The following is an 18,134-nucleotide window of genomic DNA, read 5'->3' as shown; positions in this document are numbered from 1 at the left end:
ATTCATGATGACATGCTACATTCAAGACAATGCTTAAGATTTACCAGAGGCATTTGTTAGAAGTTTTGCATGTTAGTGTTTGAGTACCATTTAACAGCATCTTGTAAGATATTATAAGACGGTATGGAGATCACATTCAGGGCTGAGAAGCAGAGGAACGATGAAATCCCCTCGGGTGAGAGGACTTTGCCATGTACCACACTTCATTATGACGGTTGAAAATTTGAGAAGGAGCATCGTAGCCACCATGTATGAAGTATGTATCATCAAACAGCAGATCAAGGAGCTCCAGCTTCTCTGCTAGGGCTTTAGCTTGCTCAGCATACATAGTGCTTAGGGCATATCCTCCAAAAGTCCTGAAAAGAATGGAAAGCTTACATCAATATCCAGAAGATCTAAATATATAGGCCCTTAATATGCAGTCACTCCAGAATTCTGGCTTTAAAAAAAAAATAAAGTTGGAAAATTGTGTTTTTGCATTTTAACTCCACTCACTCCAGCTTTGAAATATGGTAAGGATGGGCATGTGGTTAGCCATGTTACTGGGTTTCACTACACTTTTTAAAAGTTGCAATCTCACTCAAGTAGGAAAACTGGAGAAGCTTTTCTAGATCAGTGTTGGGGTGCCTTTAGACATTGCAGATTTTGTTGCCTAATTTTCCGTGAATGGAATTTTTTATATATAAATCAGTATTCATTTGAACGGGGAGGAGAGCACATTCTGCAAGCCCCATTCAGGCAGGTGGAGACGATTTTCAGTTGTGGGAAATTCTGCAGTGTGTGAAGGCACCCTTAGGCCCCTTTCACACGGGTGAGATTTCTGCGCGGGTGCAAAGTGTGAGGTGAACACATTGCACCCGCACTGAATCCGGACCCATTCATTTCTATGGGGCTGTGCACATGAGCGGTGATTTTCACGCATCACTTGTGCGTTATGTGAAAATCGCAGCATGCTCCTCTTTGTGTGTTTTTCACATAACGCAGGCCCCATAGAAAGGAATGGGGTTGCGTGAAAATCGCAAGCAAGTGCGGCTGTGGTAAAATAGGGCTGGAGGGGTTAAAATAAATAATTTAACTCACCTTATCCACTTGTTCGTGCAGCCGGCATCTCTTCATCTGTGAGGAAAAGGACCTTTGATGATGTCACTACGCTCATCACATAATCCATCACCATGGTGATGGTCATGTGAATAACCATGTGATGAACGTAGTGATATCAAAAGGTCCTTTTCACCACAGATAAAGACAGAAGAGATGCCGGCTGTGCGAACAAGTGGATTAAGGAGAGTTAAATTGTTATTTTTTTTTAACCCCTCCAGCCCTATTGTACTATGCATTCTGTATTCAGAATGCAATTTTCCATTATAACCATGTTATAAGGGAAAATACAATCTACACAACCATTGAACCCAAACCTGAACTTTTGTCTTTAGTGGCTTTTTGCTCCTGTGTTTTGATACATTTTATGCAGTAGATTTATGGGAAATATGAATAAAATGTGTCCTGTTTCATAACTGTCCTTTTTGGTCTTAAGTGGCATGCTGTAGCTCTTGTCCTTTTTACATCGGCTTATTTGTAGGAGGAAAAACAATGTCACAAAGAACATAGAAAATGCATCAGCTTTGGAACAACTTGCTTTGCATTTATTAAATGTTTTACACACCAACCTTTATGTGTTGGCCATTGAGGTGTTGTGGCCTAAAGAGGCTCTGTCAGTATAATCAACCCCATTAACCCAGGCATACTGACTGTTTGGGCTCATCATGTTGGGACACAGCTCTGTCCTCATACCGATGTCTAGGCCTCTCAATGAAGGGGGGGGGGGGGGGCGTAGTGCTCAGAGGATTCAGCCCTGCCTCCTGGTGCTCTGACTTTCCCCTTTGCATATGACTAACACAAATAACTGATGCCCTTATTTTGTCCATATGCTAAATGACTGTATGAGGAGCCCTACTAGGCAGTATCCTTGGTTTAATAGGGTTGATCATTCTGACAGCCTCTGTAATGGCTTTGTGGGGACGGATATAATTTAAAAGCAGAATATTGGCACATTTTTGGGAGTTTACACTGACAGTATTAGTAAATCTGCACCACTGTTTGCAGAAAAAAAAAAAAAAAGTGACAAAAATGCAGCAAAGAAACAGCTGAAAGTTATTTTGGCCTTTTAGTACGAAAAATAAAAAGCCAGATAATTCATGTAGAGGCCCTTATGCAGCATGTTACCCGTCAAGTTCAGCCTTTAGTGAGGTCTGAGAAATCAGCCCCATCACTCAGATAGATATGCCCGTATGAACTTTACCTTTTAGGCATAATCAGGTTGTCATGTAATGTGTGCCATAGTTTTAGATGATTTTTTCCCCACATATCACTTACAAAATAAAGGGCATCATGATCTCAACTGGTAATCACTTACTTGACATATACAGAAGCTGCAGGACGTGGCTCCAGGTAAACCTCAGGGTCTGTAGGTTTTGCAGGATACTTCACAAAGAAGGACATTGTAGTGTTCTCAGTGGGTGGTTTTAATGGCACGTGTACTATCACAGGTACAGTCATACTCATCTTCAGCCCTATAAAAGTAAAAACTGGAATGAGAAATTTTACAGACAAGATAATAGAACATATTGCCTACAGTCTCAAAAACCCCTCAGTGGACAGCCAAATCTACATTTATGGGGTCATCAATGGTGTACAGTAGAACTGGCTTAGTTGTCCAAAGGATATTAGTTAGTGCATAAAATTGAATCGATTTGAGGATACAGTAGTAATTACACTGGTCGTCTGGTTTATAAGTAGCACTGTTTAAAGTTAAGCATGGAAAAGGTATTGAGGCAAGTCTTTGAGGGATCACAAAAAAAAAAAAAAAACTGTTTTCCTTTACACCAGTTTATTAAAATCTACTTCAAGTGAAGCTTGATTGCAAGATTAGATTATATCTGGGGAAATTAGTATTACTCACTGGGAGTCATCTCCATGACAGCACATCCTAAGAACTAAAAAATGAAGAAAAAAAAAAAAATATATCTTATGGAGGGACCACAGCACCAAGGACCTTGCGTCCAAAGGCTATGTCCTCATTGGCGAAAACATCAAGCCTAATAAGGTTTAGTGAAGGTATGAGCCCTCTTCCAAGTGGCCGCCCTGCATATTTGTTCTGAGGTATTACACATCATTTTGCTTTGGAGGAAGTCACCCTTCCAGTCCTTTAACCAGATGGCTCTACGAGCCGAATTAGAAAAGGGCAGAAGCCCTAACAGAAAATGTTAAAAAGAGTCAACAGAAGCATCCGCAAGGAAATCAATAGCATTAAATATGGTTGGAAAGGAGGAAAGCAACTCATCTCTAAGGGTTCCCTCTTTAATATGAGCTTTTAATTCCTTCATCCATATCTTCAGGGATCTTGCAATAGAGGTGGCCGCAATGGCAGGTCTAAAGGCACCTGCCATAGAAGGGCTGAGATTTATTTGAAAAAGAGCTGGGAGACTATGGGATCTTTCAAGGAACCAGAGTCCTCAAAGGGAGGGCTGCTTTCCTGCTACATGATCATTAAAAGATTCATCCGATGATGGTCTCCCTCTTCCTCCAATCCTGACAACAGTTCCTGGTCGCTGGAGGGGGGGGGGGGGGGGGGGGGGAATAGAAGCGGCTACAGAGGTGCTGGGGAGATTCTCCAGGAGGCTATTAACCAACTCCCTCACTTTATCCTGGATCATCTGCTTTAGGCTTGTCATAAGAGATGGGCCTCATCCTCTAGTAGCTTGCCTACGCAGACTTCAAATAGGTTTTCACCAGCCTGAGGGTAACTTTCTTACAAATAGCACACCCCGTCTTTAGATCTGGAAACCCAAATATAAAGATAGCCTTATAAGAAACTTAAGCTATAGAGATTTTGGGGTATACACCCCCCCCCCAGTCTACAGCATTGTGACTCCTCGTGCTGCCGAAACTGGAAGTGACGACAGATGTTGGCAGCTGAACATGGCCACAGAGGTCCGCGCGTCCAGGAGACCTGTAAAACCTCTGATTGAGAAGGGAGCGTCAGAGGTCCAGGCTCTGCAGCGGCTTCCTGAAAAGCCCTATGCCGCTGGGTAGGCCCTCAAATACTCACATGGGGCGCCTGCAGCTCTCCTTGGTGTGGTTGTGAATCCAAACTGTCCCTTAGGACAGGAAACCGAACTGGCGTGAGGGAGGCAGGCGCACTGAGGGGAGGATGCTCGCTCGGCTGCTCCTTCCTCAGTGCGCCTGCGCCGGGTGTAGATGTGATGTCACCGGCAGATTGAGGAAGGAGCGGCCGAGCGAGCGTCCTCCCCTCAGTGCGCCTGCGCCGGCTGAAGACAGGCGCCAGATTTTGAATGCAGACAGGGCCAGCAGAGAACGAGCGCATTCGCTGGCCCTGTCAATCAACATGAGGAGGGGGCATGTTTATGAGAGGAGGATGCGGCTGCTACCAGCAAGTAGCCGCCCTACTTGCTGGTAGACAGGTAATTTTCATATGATAAGTCAGTTTTTTATTTTTATTATCTACTGAACGAAAATGATTAACATTATCTACGGATATATCGCAGTATAGGGATTATAAGTAGCAAAAAAAAAAAAAAAACTTTAGTGGAGTGACAGAAGCCCTTTAACCACTTCAGCCCCCAGTGCTTAAACACCCTGAAAGACCAGGCCACTTTTTACACTTCTGACCTACACTACTTTCACTGTTTATTGCTCGGTCATGCAACTTACCAACCAAATGAATTTTACCTCCTTTTCTTCTCACTAATAGAGCTTTCATTTGGTGGTATTTCATTGCTGCTGACATTTTTACTTTTTTGTTATTAATCGAAATTTAACAATTTTTTTGCAAAAAAATGTCATTTTTCACTTTCAGTTGTAAAATTTTGCAAAAAAAACGACATCCATATAGAAATTTTGCTCTAAATTTATAGTTCTACATGTCTTTGATAAAAAAAAAAAATGTTTGGGTAAAAGTTATAGCGTTTACAAACTATGGTACAAAAATGTGAATTTCTGCTTTTTGAAGCAGCTCTGACTTTCTGAGCACCTGTCATGTTTCCTGAGGTTCTACAATGCCCAGACAGTACAAACACCCCACAAATGACCCCATTTCGGAAAGTACACACCCTAAGGTATTCGCTGATGGGCATAGTGAGTTCATAGAACTTTTTATTTTTTGTCACAAGTTAGCGGAAAATTATGATTTATTTTATTTTTTATTTTTTCTTACAAAGTCTCATATTCCACAAACTTGTGACAAAAAATAAAAACTTCCATGAACTCACTATGCCCATCAGCGAATACCTTGGGGTCTCTTCTTTCCAAAATGGGGTCACTTGTGGGGTAGTTATACTGCCCTGGCATTCTAGGGGCCCAAATGTGTGGTAAGGAGTTTGAAATCAAATTCAGTAAAAAATGACCTGTGAAATCCGAAAGGTGCTCTTTGGAATATGGGCCCCTTTGCCCACCTAGGCTGCAAAAAAGTGTCACACATCTGGTATCCCCGTACTCAGGAGAAGTTGAGGAATGTGTTTTGGGGTGTCTTTTTACATATACCCATGCTGGGTGAGATAAATATCTTGGTCAAATGACAACTTTGTATAAAAAAAATGGGAAAAGTTGTCTTTTGCCAAGATATTTCTCTCACCCAGCATGAGTATATGTAAAATGACACCCCAAAACACATTCCCCACCTTCTCCTGAGTACGGAGATACCAGATGTGTGACACTTTTTTGCAGCCTAGGTGGGCAAAGGGGCCCATATTCCAAAGAGCACCTTTCGGATTTCACAGGTCATTTTTTACAGAATTTGATTTCAAACTCCTTACCACACATTTGGGCCCCTAGAATGCCAGGGCAGTATAACTACCCCACAAGTGACCCCATTTTGGAAAGAAGAGACCCCAAGGTATTCGCTGATGGGCATAGTGAATTCATGGAAAAAAAAAATTTTGTCACAAGTTAGTGGAATAGGAGACTTTGTATGAAAAAAAAAAAAACCATTTTCCACTAACTTGTGACAAAAAATAAAAAATTCTAGGAACTTGCCATGCCCCTCACGGAATACCTTGGGGTGTCTTCTTTCCAAAATGGGGTCACTTGTGGGGTAGTTATACTGCCCTGGCATTTTCCAGGGGCCCTAATGTCTGGTAAGTAGGTAAATGACCTGTGAAATCTGAAAGGTGCTCTTTGGAATGTGGGCCCCTTTGCCCACCTAGGCTGCAAAAAAGTGTCACACATGTGGTATCTCCGTACTCAGGAGAAGGTGGGGAATGTGTTTTGGGGTGTCATTTTACATATACCCATGCTGGGTGAGAGAAATATCTTGGCAAAAGACAACTTTTCCCATTTTTTTTATACAAAGTTGGCATTTGACCAAGATATTTATCTCACCCAGCATGGGTATATGTAAAATGACACCCCAAAACATATTCCCCAACTTCTGCTGAATATGGAGATACCACATGTGTGACACTTTTTTGCAGCCTAGGTGGGCAAAGGGGCCCAAATTCCTTTTAGGAGGGCATTTTTAGACATTTGGATACCAGACTTCTTCTCACGCTTTGGGGCCCCTAAAATGCCAGGGCAGTATAAATACCCCACATGTGACCCCATTTTGGAAAGAAGACACCCCAAGGTATTCAATGAGGGGCATGGCGAGTTCATTGAAAAAAAAAAATTTTGGCACAAGTTAGCGGAAATTGATTTTTTGGATTTTGTTCTCACAAAGTCTCCCTTTCCGCTAACTTGGGACAAAAATTTCAATCTTTCATGGACTCAATATGCCCCTCAGCGAATACCTTGGGGTGTCTTCTTTCCAAAATGGTGTTATTTGTGGGGTGTTTGTACTGCCCTGGCATTTGAGGGTCTCCGCAATCATTACATGTATGCCCAGCATTAGGAGTTTCTGCTATTCTCCTTATATTGAGCATACAGGTAATGAGATTTTTTTTTTCCGTTCAGCCTCTGGGCTGAAAGAAAAAAATGAACGGCACTGATTTCTTCATTCGCATCGATCAATGTGGATGAAAAAAATCTCTGCCAAAAAAAGAAAAAGGAGGGGAAAGGCGTCTCCCAGCACATAGGAGCTCCGCCCAACATCCATACCCACTTAGCTCGTATGCCCTGGCAAACCAGATTTCTCCATTCACATCAATCGATGTGGATGAATAAATCATTGCCGGGATTTTTTTTTTTATATATACACAAAGTGTTTGCCAAAGTATATGAACACCGCCACCTCCTCAGCTCATATGCCTCGGCAAACATATCTTTTACTGCAGAGGAGAAATCTCGTCTTGCAGCGCCGCATACACCGACTTGCGTGTAATCTGACAGCAGCGCAATGCTTCTGTCCAAATGCACATCAGTGCTGCAGCTGGTCGATCGGTTGGTCCACCTGGAAGGTAAAAAAAACAAAACAAAAAAGAAAAAACCAGGCCGCAAAGCAATAACTTTATTAACTTTAGAACAGAACATATTAACTTTTTAAACTTTTTTACTTACCGGTAATTTTTTTTACCTTTATAGAACAAACCTCTCCTTCCCCATGGGACAATGTGCAAAGCGCAAATCGCCCAAAGATGTGGCGAAGTACGTTATGCACTTTATCCCAGGTGAAAGGAGAGGTTTGCAGCAGCTGAGAGTAAAAGGGCCCTAATAGCCCTGTGTGCCTGTCCTGTGAGATGCAATCCCTATGCTAAGTGTACCTGTGTGTGGTACTTCCGGAAACACTCCATAGCATAGGGCAGGGTGGTCCGGACAGTCAGGACAGAAATAGCGGGTGTCACGCCTTATTCCACTCCTGCTACAGACACTACATCTTTTTCGGGGTGACGGTTGGGTTGAGGTACCAGGAATGACACTGGGGAAATGTCGCTCGTGTAGACGGCTAACTACACTGGGGGATGGGGCCACGGAACCTCCTGGGTAAAGGAGGTTCTCGATGATCTCTTCCTGGAATTTGAGGAAAGATAGTGTTCTCCCAGCCTTACTGTAGAGAACAAAACTATTGTAGAGTGCCAATTGAATTAAATATACAGACACCTTCTTATACCAGCGTCTGGTTCTGCGGGAAACTAAATACGGAGACAACATCTGGTCATTGAAGTCCACCCCTCCCATGAGCGCATTATAGTCGTGGACACAGAGGGGCTTTTCAATGACACGGGTTGCTCGCTCAATTTGGATTGTCGTGTCTGCGTGAATGGAGGAGAGCATGTAAACGTCACGCTTGTCTCTCCATTTCACCGCGAGCAGTTCTTCGTTACACAAGGCAGCCCTCTCCCCCCTTGCAAGACGGGTGGTTACAAGCCGTTGGGGGAAGCCCACGCGACTAGTTCGCGCGGTGCCACAGGCGCAAATCCGTTCTAGAAACAAATGCCTAAAGAGGGCCACACTTGTGTAAAAATTGTCCACATAAAGATGGTACCCCTTGCCGAATAAGGGTGACACCAAGTCCCAGACTGTCTTCCCACTGCTCCCCAGGTAGTCAGGGCAACCGACCGGCTCCAGGGTCTGATCTTTTCCCTCATAGACACGAAATTTGTGGGTATAGCCTGTGGCCCTTTCACAGAGCTTATACAATTTGACCCCATACCGGGCACGCTTGCTTGGGATGTACTGTTTGAAGCCAAGGCGCCCGGTAAAATGTATTAGGGACTCGTCTACGCAGATGTTTTGCTCGGGGGTATACAAATCTGCAAATTTCTGGTTGAAATGGTCTATGAGGGGCCGAATTTTGTGGAGCCGGTCAAAAGCTGGGTGGCCTCTGGGACGGGAGGTGGTGTTGTCGCTAAAATGCAGGAAACGGAGGATGGCCTCAAATCGTGCCCTGGACATAGCAGCAGAGAACATGGGCATGTGATGAATCGGGTGCGTTGACCAATATGACCGCAATTCATGCTTTTTTGTCAGGCCCATGTTGAGGAGAAGGCCCAAAAAAATTTTAATTTCGGAAACTTGGACTAGTTTCCACCGGAAAGGCTGGGCATAAAAGCTTCCCGGGTTGGCGGATATAAATTGTGTGGCATACTGGTTGGTCTCTGCCACGACTAAGTCCAAGAGCTCCGCAGTCAAGAACAGCTCAAAAAATCCCAGGGCCGAACCGATTTGAGCCGTCTCAACCCGAACTCCAGACTGGGCGGTGAAAGGGGGAACTACAGGTGCGGCTGAAGTTGGTGACTGCCAATCAGGGTTTGCCAGCACCTCAGGGATTCTAGGGGCCTGTCTGCGCGGTGGCTGCGACGGGGTAACTAGTGCACGTGCCACCGTACCAGCTTCAACTGCCCTTCTGGTGCTCGCCACGTCACCATGTTGTACGGCAGTGCTGGTACTAGGTCCAGGGAGGGCTGCGCTGCTGGTGTATGCCTCACCACGTGATCCGGCAGCGACAGCCCCACTCTGCTGCTCTTGAAGCGGATCCTGCATAACCTGTGGTCTAGCGACACGGGGCCGGGTACGCCTGGTGCTGCCAGGGACCTCCACCTCCTCGTCCGAACTTTGGGTCAGAGAGCCACTGCTTTCCACAGGTTCATATTCTGACCCGCTAGATTCATCAGATGAGGGTTCCCATTCCTCATCCGACTGGGTCAGAATCCTGTAGGCCTCTTCAGAAGAATACCCCCTGTTTGACATTTTGGACTACTAAATTTAGGGGTATTCCCTGAGACTACCCAAGAAAAAAAGCAAACCTGTCTTACAAAGGGGAGGCTAGCGAAGTACCGGAGGCCGCTGCGGTTGATAAAAAATATCAAAACTGATTTTTTTATCGCCGCAGTGCGTGTAAAATGAATGTGCAGTGATCAAAAAATATATATTTTTTGTCACTGCGGTGGGGCGGGCGTGGGTGAACGCACGTGTGGGCGACCGATCAGGCCTGATTGGGCAAACACTGCGTTTTGGGTGGAGGGCGAGCTAAGGTGACACTAATACTATTATAGATCTGACCGTGATCACTTACAGATATAAAAGTACAAATGCTGATTAGCGATACGCTAAACAGCGAATAAGTGACTGCGGTGCGGTGGGCTGGGCGCTAACTGACGCTAACTACCTAACCAAGGGGCCTAAACTATCCCTAAAACCTAACAGCCAATACCAGTGAAAAAAAAAAAAAGGGACAGTTTACACTGATCACTTTTTTTCCTTTCACTGATGATTGACAGGGGCGATCAAAGGGGTGATCAAAGGGTTAATTGGGGTGCAGGGGGGTGATCAGGGGCTACAGTGAAGTGTTTGGTGTACTCACAGTGATGTCTGCTTCTCTGCTGGATCCAACTGACGAAAAGGACCAGCAGAGAAGCCATATAACAGATCATATTTACTAATATGATCTGTTATATGGCTTGTGATTGGATTTTTTAAAAATCGCCAGCCTGCCAGCCAATGATCGTTGCTGGCAGGCTGGTGACGAACTTGTTCTTTAACTTTTGCCGGCCCACGATGCGCATGCGCGGGCCGGCTTGGAGCGAAATCTTGCGTCTCGCGAGATGACGCGTATATGTGTGACTGTGCGCAGCGCTGCCACCTCCGGAACGCGAATCTGCGTACAGCGGTCCGGAGGTGGTTAATGGGAGCAGAAGACAGGGGCGGTCCTTCACACTGCATGTCTGCATTAGGCTTCAGAGTGAGGAGGCGTGTCTCAGTAATCTAATCTGATTGGCTGGCAGGAAACTGCTGGCTACAGCAAGTGTGTAAGGGAAGGTAGTTTTGGCCTCAGAGAACTGGCAGAGGAGCAATCTTGAGATTCTCATGTTGTAGGATTCAAGACAGCCGTAACTAAAGGGAAAACAAGGAAAATGGTGGTATGGGAAGAAACTAAAGATTGATTTACGCATAATGCTGCTGCAACAGTAACATATGCTAAATAGATTTCTTTTATATGAAAACATCAGTTAGCCTTTAAAGATGTCAATGCCTCGTTTCTCCCCGATGCTGGATGAAATCCACCGCTGTGGAATTGTCCGAGTGGGCTAGCACAGGACTATTCCTTGCCTGAGCTTGTGTTGCTGCGAGACCTTTCCATATTGCCTGAAGTTCCCTGTAATTGGACGACATCCTCCTCTGAGGTTCAGACCAAGTCCCTTGGAAGGAATCCATGGCTGTAAGGGCATCCCAGCCCGAGGAATTGGCATCTGTCAATGGAAAAATGCTTTCCTGACTCCACAATACCCCAGTCTGCAGATTGTTGTCTGAGACACCACTGTAAAGAGATCCTTGCTTCTCTGATAAGAGACATCTTCTGGTCCAGGGTGGACAAAGACCTGTTCCATTTATGACAAGTCCTAGCATCTTCATGCCCTCTGAGCAAATGGGTTTCTTCAGGAATTGCTAGATTCTGAGTTTTAGAACCTGAATCTTTAGGGGAGGCAAAAAGGATTTCTGGAGGACGGAATCTAGAAGAATGCCTAAAAATACCCGCTGGTTGTCTGGAAGGAGGTTGTATTTTTCCCAATTGACTATCCTGCCCAGAGCCTGAAGATGGGCTAGAACTACCTGAAAATGGCAAGATCAGCATCTTCTGCTATGACCAAAAGATCGTCCAGATACCAAACTCTCAGTATCCTTTTCGACTTAGTGAGGCCACTACCTCATCCATGATCCTGGAGAAGATGAAAATGGGGGGGGGGGGGGGGGGGGGGGGGGTGGGCGCAGAAGAGATTCCAAAAGTCAGACAGTTGAAATGATGATAAATCCTTCCAACTGTACTGCAAATCTAGGTATTTTCTGGATTGGGAAGTGAAAATAAGCATCCTTAAGATCCATTGTGGCCATCATTTCTTGATCAGCTTTACTGCAGACCTTAACGTTTCCAGTTAAATCTGCTATAGGTGATATATTTGTTTAGGGGCTTCAGATTTATTATAGTTCTGAATCTTCTGTTTCTGTACTAGAAATGGGGAATAGTGACCACTTCCCATTTCCCTGCTGGGAACACATTCTGTCCAACAGCATAAGAGAACTATAATGCAGGGGCGTAACTACCATAGCGGCAGACAATGCGACTGCTATGGGGCCAGGCCAAGAGGGGGCCCAGTCTTAGTTGGGATTATCTCTTCTACTGGAGGTGAAAACTTGGTCAGGACTCTACAGTCTAAAGAAACAACTTTTAGCAAATGAGGCAGTGGAAAAATTTTAATTCCTACACCGTAAACCTGATTTGGATGTAAATACCCTCAAATTAAAGCAAATTAAAGCTGACAGTCTGCAGTTAAAGCACATCTTGTTAGTTTCAAATCTATTGTGGTGGTGTATAGAGCCCAAATGTTAGAATTGTGTCGATGTCCCTATATTTATGGACCTGACTGTATATCACACACTAGTGTTATAAAGCACACTGGCATGGGTTTGGAAGTTTCCACATTATAGGCCAGATGTCAAACTCCTACACCAGAATATTTTATCTTCAAAATACAGAATTCAAACTTACCAATGTTTAGGTTAGTAAAAATTGGGACACTGGGAATCCCTCACCTGGGAATGCCCAACTGCATCCAGAAATGCCCAGCTATTAGCCCCCACCCATTTTCTGCTCAAGACAACCTGAATTTGCCAGGACCATCTCTGAAAAATCGGGGACAGTTCCTGCAAATTCAGGACAGTTGGCAGCTATGAGAGTTTCTCTAATGTACTATGATAGTTTGACATTATGAAGTCTAGAACGCTCCATTGTTACCTTAAAGCATTGGATGCCTTTATTCTTTTAATGGTTTCTGACCATTAGGGTACCTTCAGATGTGGCAGAAAATTCCTCAACTGAACATCAGTTCCATTCCCCTCAAAGAAGCTTGCAGAAATCCGCTGCCCCATTCAAATGTATTTTCAGTCCCTGAATTTTCTGCCACAAAATCTGCCGCGTGTGAAGGCACCCTTATTGTTCTGGTGCCATGTCAAGTCAGAATTGTTAGCATTTACTTATTATATCTGGCAGGATTTCAGTCATTTTAATGGCAAGCATAGCGCTGCAGAACACAAAGCCTTACAATATGGATGTGAGCAGAGTCTACTATAAAAGACAACCTACCATAAGCATTGTTCCCATTGATGTACATAGACAGGCGGTTGAAACTAATCACCATCCCGATGCCAAAAATGTCCTGTTTTAGGGAAGTTGTTACCCAAAGAGTTTCTTCATACTGACGAAGTTCAAAGTCCTGAAAATGTAGGAGTTCAGTTAGAAGACAATTAATCCGCTGTCAGCAACTAGGTTGACCAGTTAGATTCTTTAAGTTTCCTTTAGCAACTTTGATGTGCTTTGATTGACCAGTTAAAGAGTCTCCTATTGAGCTCCTCTCCTGCTCCCCGTCCTATTCACCGACTATAAATCTGAACAGTGATTACAGACTGCCTGCTCACTGAAGTATCAGATAACAGCAGTCTATGGAGAGGGGATGGGGGAGAATGGAAGAGGGGCTTCTGGAGACAGAGGGACTGAGACTACTGCTGGTGTACAAGGGATACATACTGTCTTAAAGGGCATCTGTCAGCAGATTTGCACACATTTGACAGGGCCAGGCAGTGTAACCACCACACCTGGACCTGTCACTCAAAGTCCAGAGGGTGCGGCAGTTAGAGAAAGCAGAGCCTCTAGCTGTAATGGCAACCCCCCCCCCCCCCCCCCCCCATTGCTCCTAGAGGCTCATTTGCATATATTAAGATGTCATATGTGCCTGCGATGCTGAGACAAATGAATATGGGACTCACTTTTAACAGGTTCCCTACTCAATGGCGGACACGCCGTGTCGACACGTTATACATTGTACACATACATAAACACACCCCGACTTAAGAGCTAAACTATCAACGGTGTGATGGAAGTGAACATCTCCACCTGCCACCAGAGCACTGGATCAGGACTCAGCCGGTAACGCGGTTTTCTGATCCAGTTGTAATTTTAATAACCGGAGGGAACTGGCTGAATCCCATGCCTGCATGGGACCAATGAAGATGCCTTTGCAGTATGCAGCCCTGCAGGGTGAGGTCACAGGGGTAGTTAAACCGAGGGTTGCTCTTGGTATATACAGTTTTTATATACCCTGGGCAGGCGTATAGCAGTGATTGAGAGGCTGGCAGATGGATCCTCTGGGGCACTGTGTATAGGGACCAGGCCAGGTGGTTGATGAGGTGCCCTGGGTGTTGTAGGTTTAGTGTGCCTGTGGCAAAACCCCTTAAAGTTCGTGATGCCAGTGCCGGTAACGGTGGCACACCGATTTGTTGTAGGAATAACTGAGGTACACAAAGTTGCAGTGAACCAGAACTTCCTTTTACTGAACAGTCCAACTATATACAGTCTTCAGTTAGTTCCATATGTATAATGTTGAATACAGGCAGGCTTCATACAAATGGCAGGCAAAGTCTTTGCAAGATACTCAGAGGGAATAACACTTACAGATCAGGCTGCACTTTCCTCAGATCCTGTCTGGCTTTCACCTAGGCCTGTATGCCCTATTGCTGGCTTTAGCCTTGGGTAGGGAAACCTTCCTCTGGTATATATTCTCTTGCTGTAAATATCCTTCTGCCCTTCAGCTTTCTATTTGGCTGGATAAAAGTGGCTCTGCACTGTACTTTTAAAGGTGCTATATATCTTCAGGAGGAAGCTTCTTCCCCTGGTGGCAAGCTAGGAGTCTGGGCTATCTAGCTGCATGTCAGAAGCTGCTCCTCAGCTACACTCTGGCTAAAGTGCACACTGGCTTCTGAACACTCAACTCCCCTCTCTGAACAGGACCTGACTATATATACACTAGGGGGTTCCCTAGCTCCCTCTAATGCCTAGGAGGAGGAACTACACCCCTAACAGGCCTGGTACACAGGAGACAATATACATTAAAATGCAATATAAAATACAATGACCATGTTCCACAGGAGGTGGAGAACAACGTGACCCAATTGACCCTTGAGTAGTGCCCACCATTACGTAGTGGGACACTACACCTTCAGCTGCCAAGCACACATTCAACGGGTCAGTTTCATAGGTACAAATCTGCTGACAGATGCCCTTTAAAGGGGGTTATCTGCTTTTTAATATTGATAACCTATCCTGGATAGGTAATCAATATCAGATTGGAGGGTTCCAACTCCAGGCAATCCCACGATCAGCTGTTTGAAGAGAAGGCGTATGAGCGCTGCCTTCTCTGCTCACCACAGCAATTGCACTGATGAGCGGGTGTAATTCCAAGTATGGCGTCCCCATTCACTCCTATGGGACAGCTCTGTAGTGTTCACCTGAGCAGACAGAGCCGTCCTATAGAAGTGAATGGCTGCTTTCTCTTCAAACAGCTGATCGGAGGGGGTGCCAGGAGTCGGATCCTCACCGATTGGATATTGAGGATCTATCCTGAGGACAGGTCATCAATAGTAAAGAGCGGACAACCCCTTTCATTCCATCTAAACTGCTGGATACTGCTGTGTAATGCCTCCATCACTGCTGCAGCTTCTGAGGTTCAGTAGAGAGTTAGGGAGCAGGAATCCTGTTCATCCATGTCCTGTATGTGTTCTAAAGGGAACCCGTCACCAGGGTCACTCCATACAAGTATTGGCCTCACAAATAATTCAGAGCATTCATAGTATAAAAGTCTTTCCATTATAAAGTCACTTAGACCAGAGTACGGGGGGGTACGCATCAGGTTTGGGTACATTCACAGGGGAAATGGCTGGTTTCATAAGAGTGACAGTCTATGGTGTGTTCAATTATTTTATAAAGTGACAAGGAATACTGACTCAAATAAACTAGACATGTCCTATTATGTCTGTTTTCACACTCCAGATACAATTAAAGGTGGACAATTTCTCAGAAAAACATCCATAAAAAAGTTTGTGGATTGCTTTGAATGTACCCGTAATCCTTCGCCAACATCAGTCGTACATGTACAGCAGATGTCAGACCTTTAAAGATAACGCCTGCTCCGGAGCAAGTGCTGTAGCTGCTGGGTGCCTGCTCCTACATACAGCAGACACCTGCTGTTCATGTCTGCGGTAATGCCGTCTGGACATTTAACCCCTCAGATACCGTGGTCAAATGCGACCATCGTGCCTGAAAGGGCTAAGACCCAGAAGCCTGCGCTTCCATGTAAGGAATGTCTCTCCCTGGTGGAGATCAGGGAAGGCAGTCATTCATAGTAATGAGCCCGAGCCTATACTAGGCTTCCAGGCTCATTACTTGTAGATTACAGTTCAGGCCAGCAGGTGGCAGCACTGAACTATAGCCATTTCTGTATAGAAGGGAGTAAATTACATTATTCTGTACAAGTTGCAATCTAATGACTGCAAGTTTGAGGGCCAATTGGGGACCTACAGTAACAAAAATATTATGTTCATGTCACCCTCCTCCCCCAAAACAAAAAAAAAAAAAAGTAAAAAACTTCATTGGCATTGCCAAGTGTGAAACACCCGTACTATGAATTAGAAAGAGTCAGTGAAAAGCATAATAGGAGGGGGAAAAAATATAAAGGGTTTGGAAATTCTCTAGGCTAGATGCCCGAGGCCATTTTGTAGGCAGGCACTGCTACTTTGCATAGTGAGGAGGAGACGCCCGCTAGGTCACCGCCAGTAAACAGACCTTGCGCTGTACGATGCAAGGAAATGCTCCAATACTCCACCCCTATATAGTAAGAGTACAGCTTATATCTGGGCTCAGCCCTGAACCCAGACAACCCCTTTAACCCTTGCTGGTGCTGCACAAAATGGGAGATTTCCAACAAAATTCAGTACAAAAAAATAATTAACAATTGTAATTTGCATCATGTGCAGGTTCTCATATGGATAGAGAAACATTTGAGGCAGGAGCAATAAGGGTCTCAAATTACTACCATAGACCTAAGGCCTCTTGCACAAATGTTTTTCCCCGTTTATGGAACCATTCATTCCAATGGATCCAGAAAAAAAAAAAAAAAAAACCCTGAAGGTACTCCGTATGCCTTCCATTTCCGTTGAAAGATAAAACATATCCTATTATTGTCCACATAACGGACAAGGATAGTTCTGTTCTGTCAGGGGTCAGATGTTCCGTTCTGCAAAAAACAGAATTCACACACACATCATCCGTATTTTTTGCAGACCACAAAATACTGAAAGCCATACAGTCGTGTGCAGGAGGCCTAACAGAGACCATCAGTCAGCTTTCTCTAACGCCTGGATTGCAGACCTGCGAGGGATGGGAGAACTTGTGGTCCACATTCAGGTTATCTAAGAACACCGTTATGGATTCCGCTATCACAGATCATAAGTGACAGCCCATGGTAGTGGAATCCATAATGGTTTTCTTAGATAATCAAGACCTTCTAAACACAAGTTCTCTCATCCCTAATACACAACCACATTGGAGGAGGTGAAGCTCCTCTGCATTGAGGACATTTCCCACCCCAGTCATGCAGTAGTGACCACCATGCTTTCCCAGTTATATAGACTACGACAACACAGGATTATTATTTTTTTTTTACCAATTAACAGAAGAGAAAGTCATTTTATAACATTAGGTAGAAATAGTAACTAATAAGTGAATCCACGACTGGAAGACAGAAGACATGACGGCTGCAGTGCTGAACAAATAGTAAATCATGAAATCCGCCCCAGAACACCCCTCCCCCACACTTACATCATATTGTTCCACCAGCCGGTACTTTGGACAGTCATAATGGTGACAAAATGGAGGCAACTGGTTCTGACTGGAGACCTCAGAAGCTTGTACTGCAATCCCCAGTACAGAGAGCAGCCCCAGCAGAAGTCTTCTCCTCACCTCCATGTCTGGATGTGTCTGAGGGGAGCTCAGCTGCTGATATAGGAGGTGGATATGGGTGGAGCAGAGAACGTTCCCAATCAGCAAGGTAAAGCCTGGAGTTATGTCCGATCACCCTCACCTGGAGACAAGGATGTGTGTAGGGTTTTATAACTCATTGGGGGTCATTCATCATGCTTGTCTGGTTATTTTAGAGTGCGATCAGACAGGCAGAATGGATTAGTCTGTCGCTATTTTGCATAGTATTTATAAGGCCTCATGCACACGACCGTATGTATTTTGCGGTCCGCAATAAACGGATCCACAAGAAATATGGATGACGTCCGTGTGCATTCCGTATTTTGCGGAACGGAACATCTGGCCCCTAGTAGAACAGTACTGTCCTTGTCCGTTATACAAT

General features: G+C 44.8%; 1 protein-coding gene across 1 annotated transcript; it reads right to left on the bottom strand.

The window, feature by feature from the left end:
- Positions 1–136: 136 nt before the first annotated feature.
- LOC120999340 (heme-binding protein 2-like) lies at positions 137–17,740 on the bottom strand. The gene is made up of 4 exons (XM_040430208.1): positions 17,594–17,740; positions 13,028–13,157; positions 2,414–2,570; positions 137–356 (listed from the first exon to the last, which is right to left on the bottom strand). The coding sequence occupies exons 1-4, from the start codon at positions 17,738–17,740 to the stop codon at positions 137–139; spliced, it is 654 nt and encodes a 217-aa protein (XP_040286142.1).
- Between the last annotated feature and the right edge of the window lie 394 nt (positions 17,741–18,134).

The sequence above is a fragment of the Bufo bufo genome, chromosome 4, assembly GCF_905171765.1.
Source record: "Bufo bufo chromosome 4, aBufBuf1.1, whole genome shotgun sequence".
Classification (NCBI taxonomy): domain Eukaryota; kingdom Metazoa; phylum Chordata; class Amphibia; order Anura; family Bufonidae; genus Bufo; species Bufo bufo.
This window is presented reverse-complemented; position numbering and strand designations above follow the sequence as displayed.

Excerpts from the sequence above, each read along its gene's own strand:
- LOC120999340 (XM_040430208.1), bottom strand. The coding sequence starts at position 17,740 with ATGGAGGTGAGGAGAAGACTTCTGCTGGGGCTGCTCTCTGTACTGGGG. Across the intron at positions 13,158-17,593 it reads GGCTGGTGGAACAATATGAT|GACTTTGAACTTCGTCAGTA; the intron begins GTAAGTGTGGGG and ends CTACATTTTCAG. Across the intron at positions 357-2,413 it reads GCAGCTTCTGTATATGTCAA|GACTTTTGGAGGATATGCCC; the intron begins GTAAGTGATTAC and ends CATTCTTTTCAG.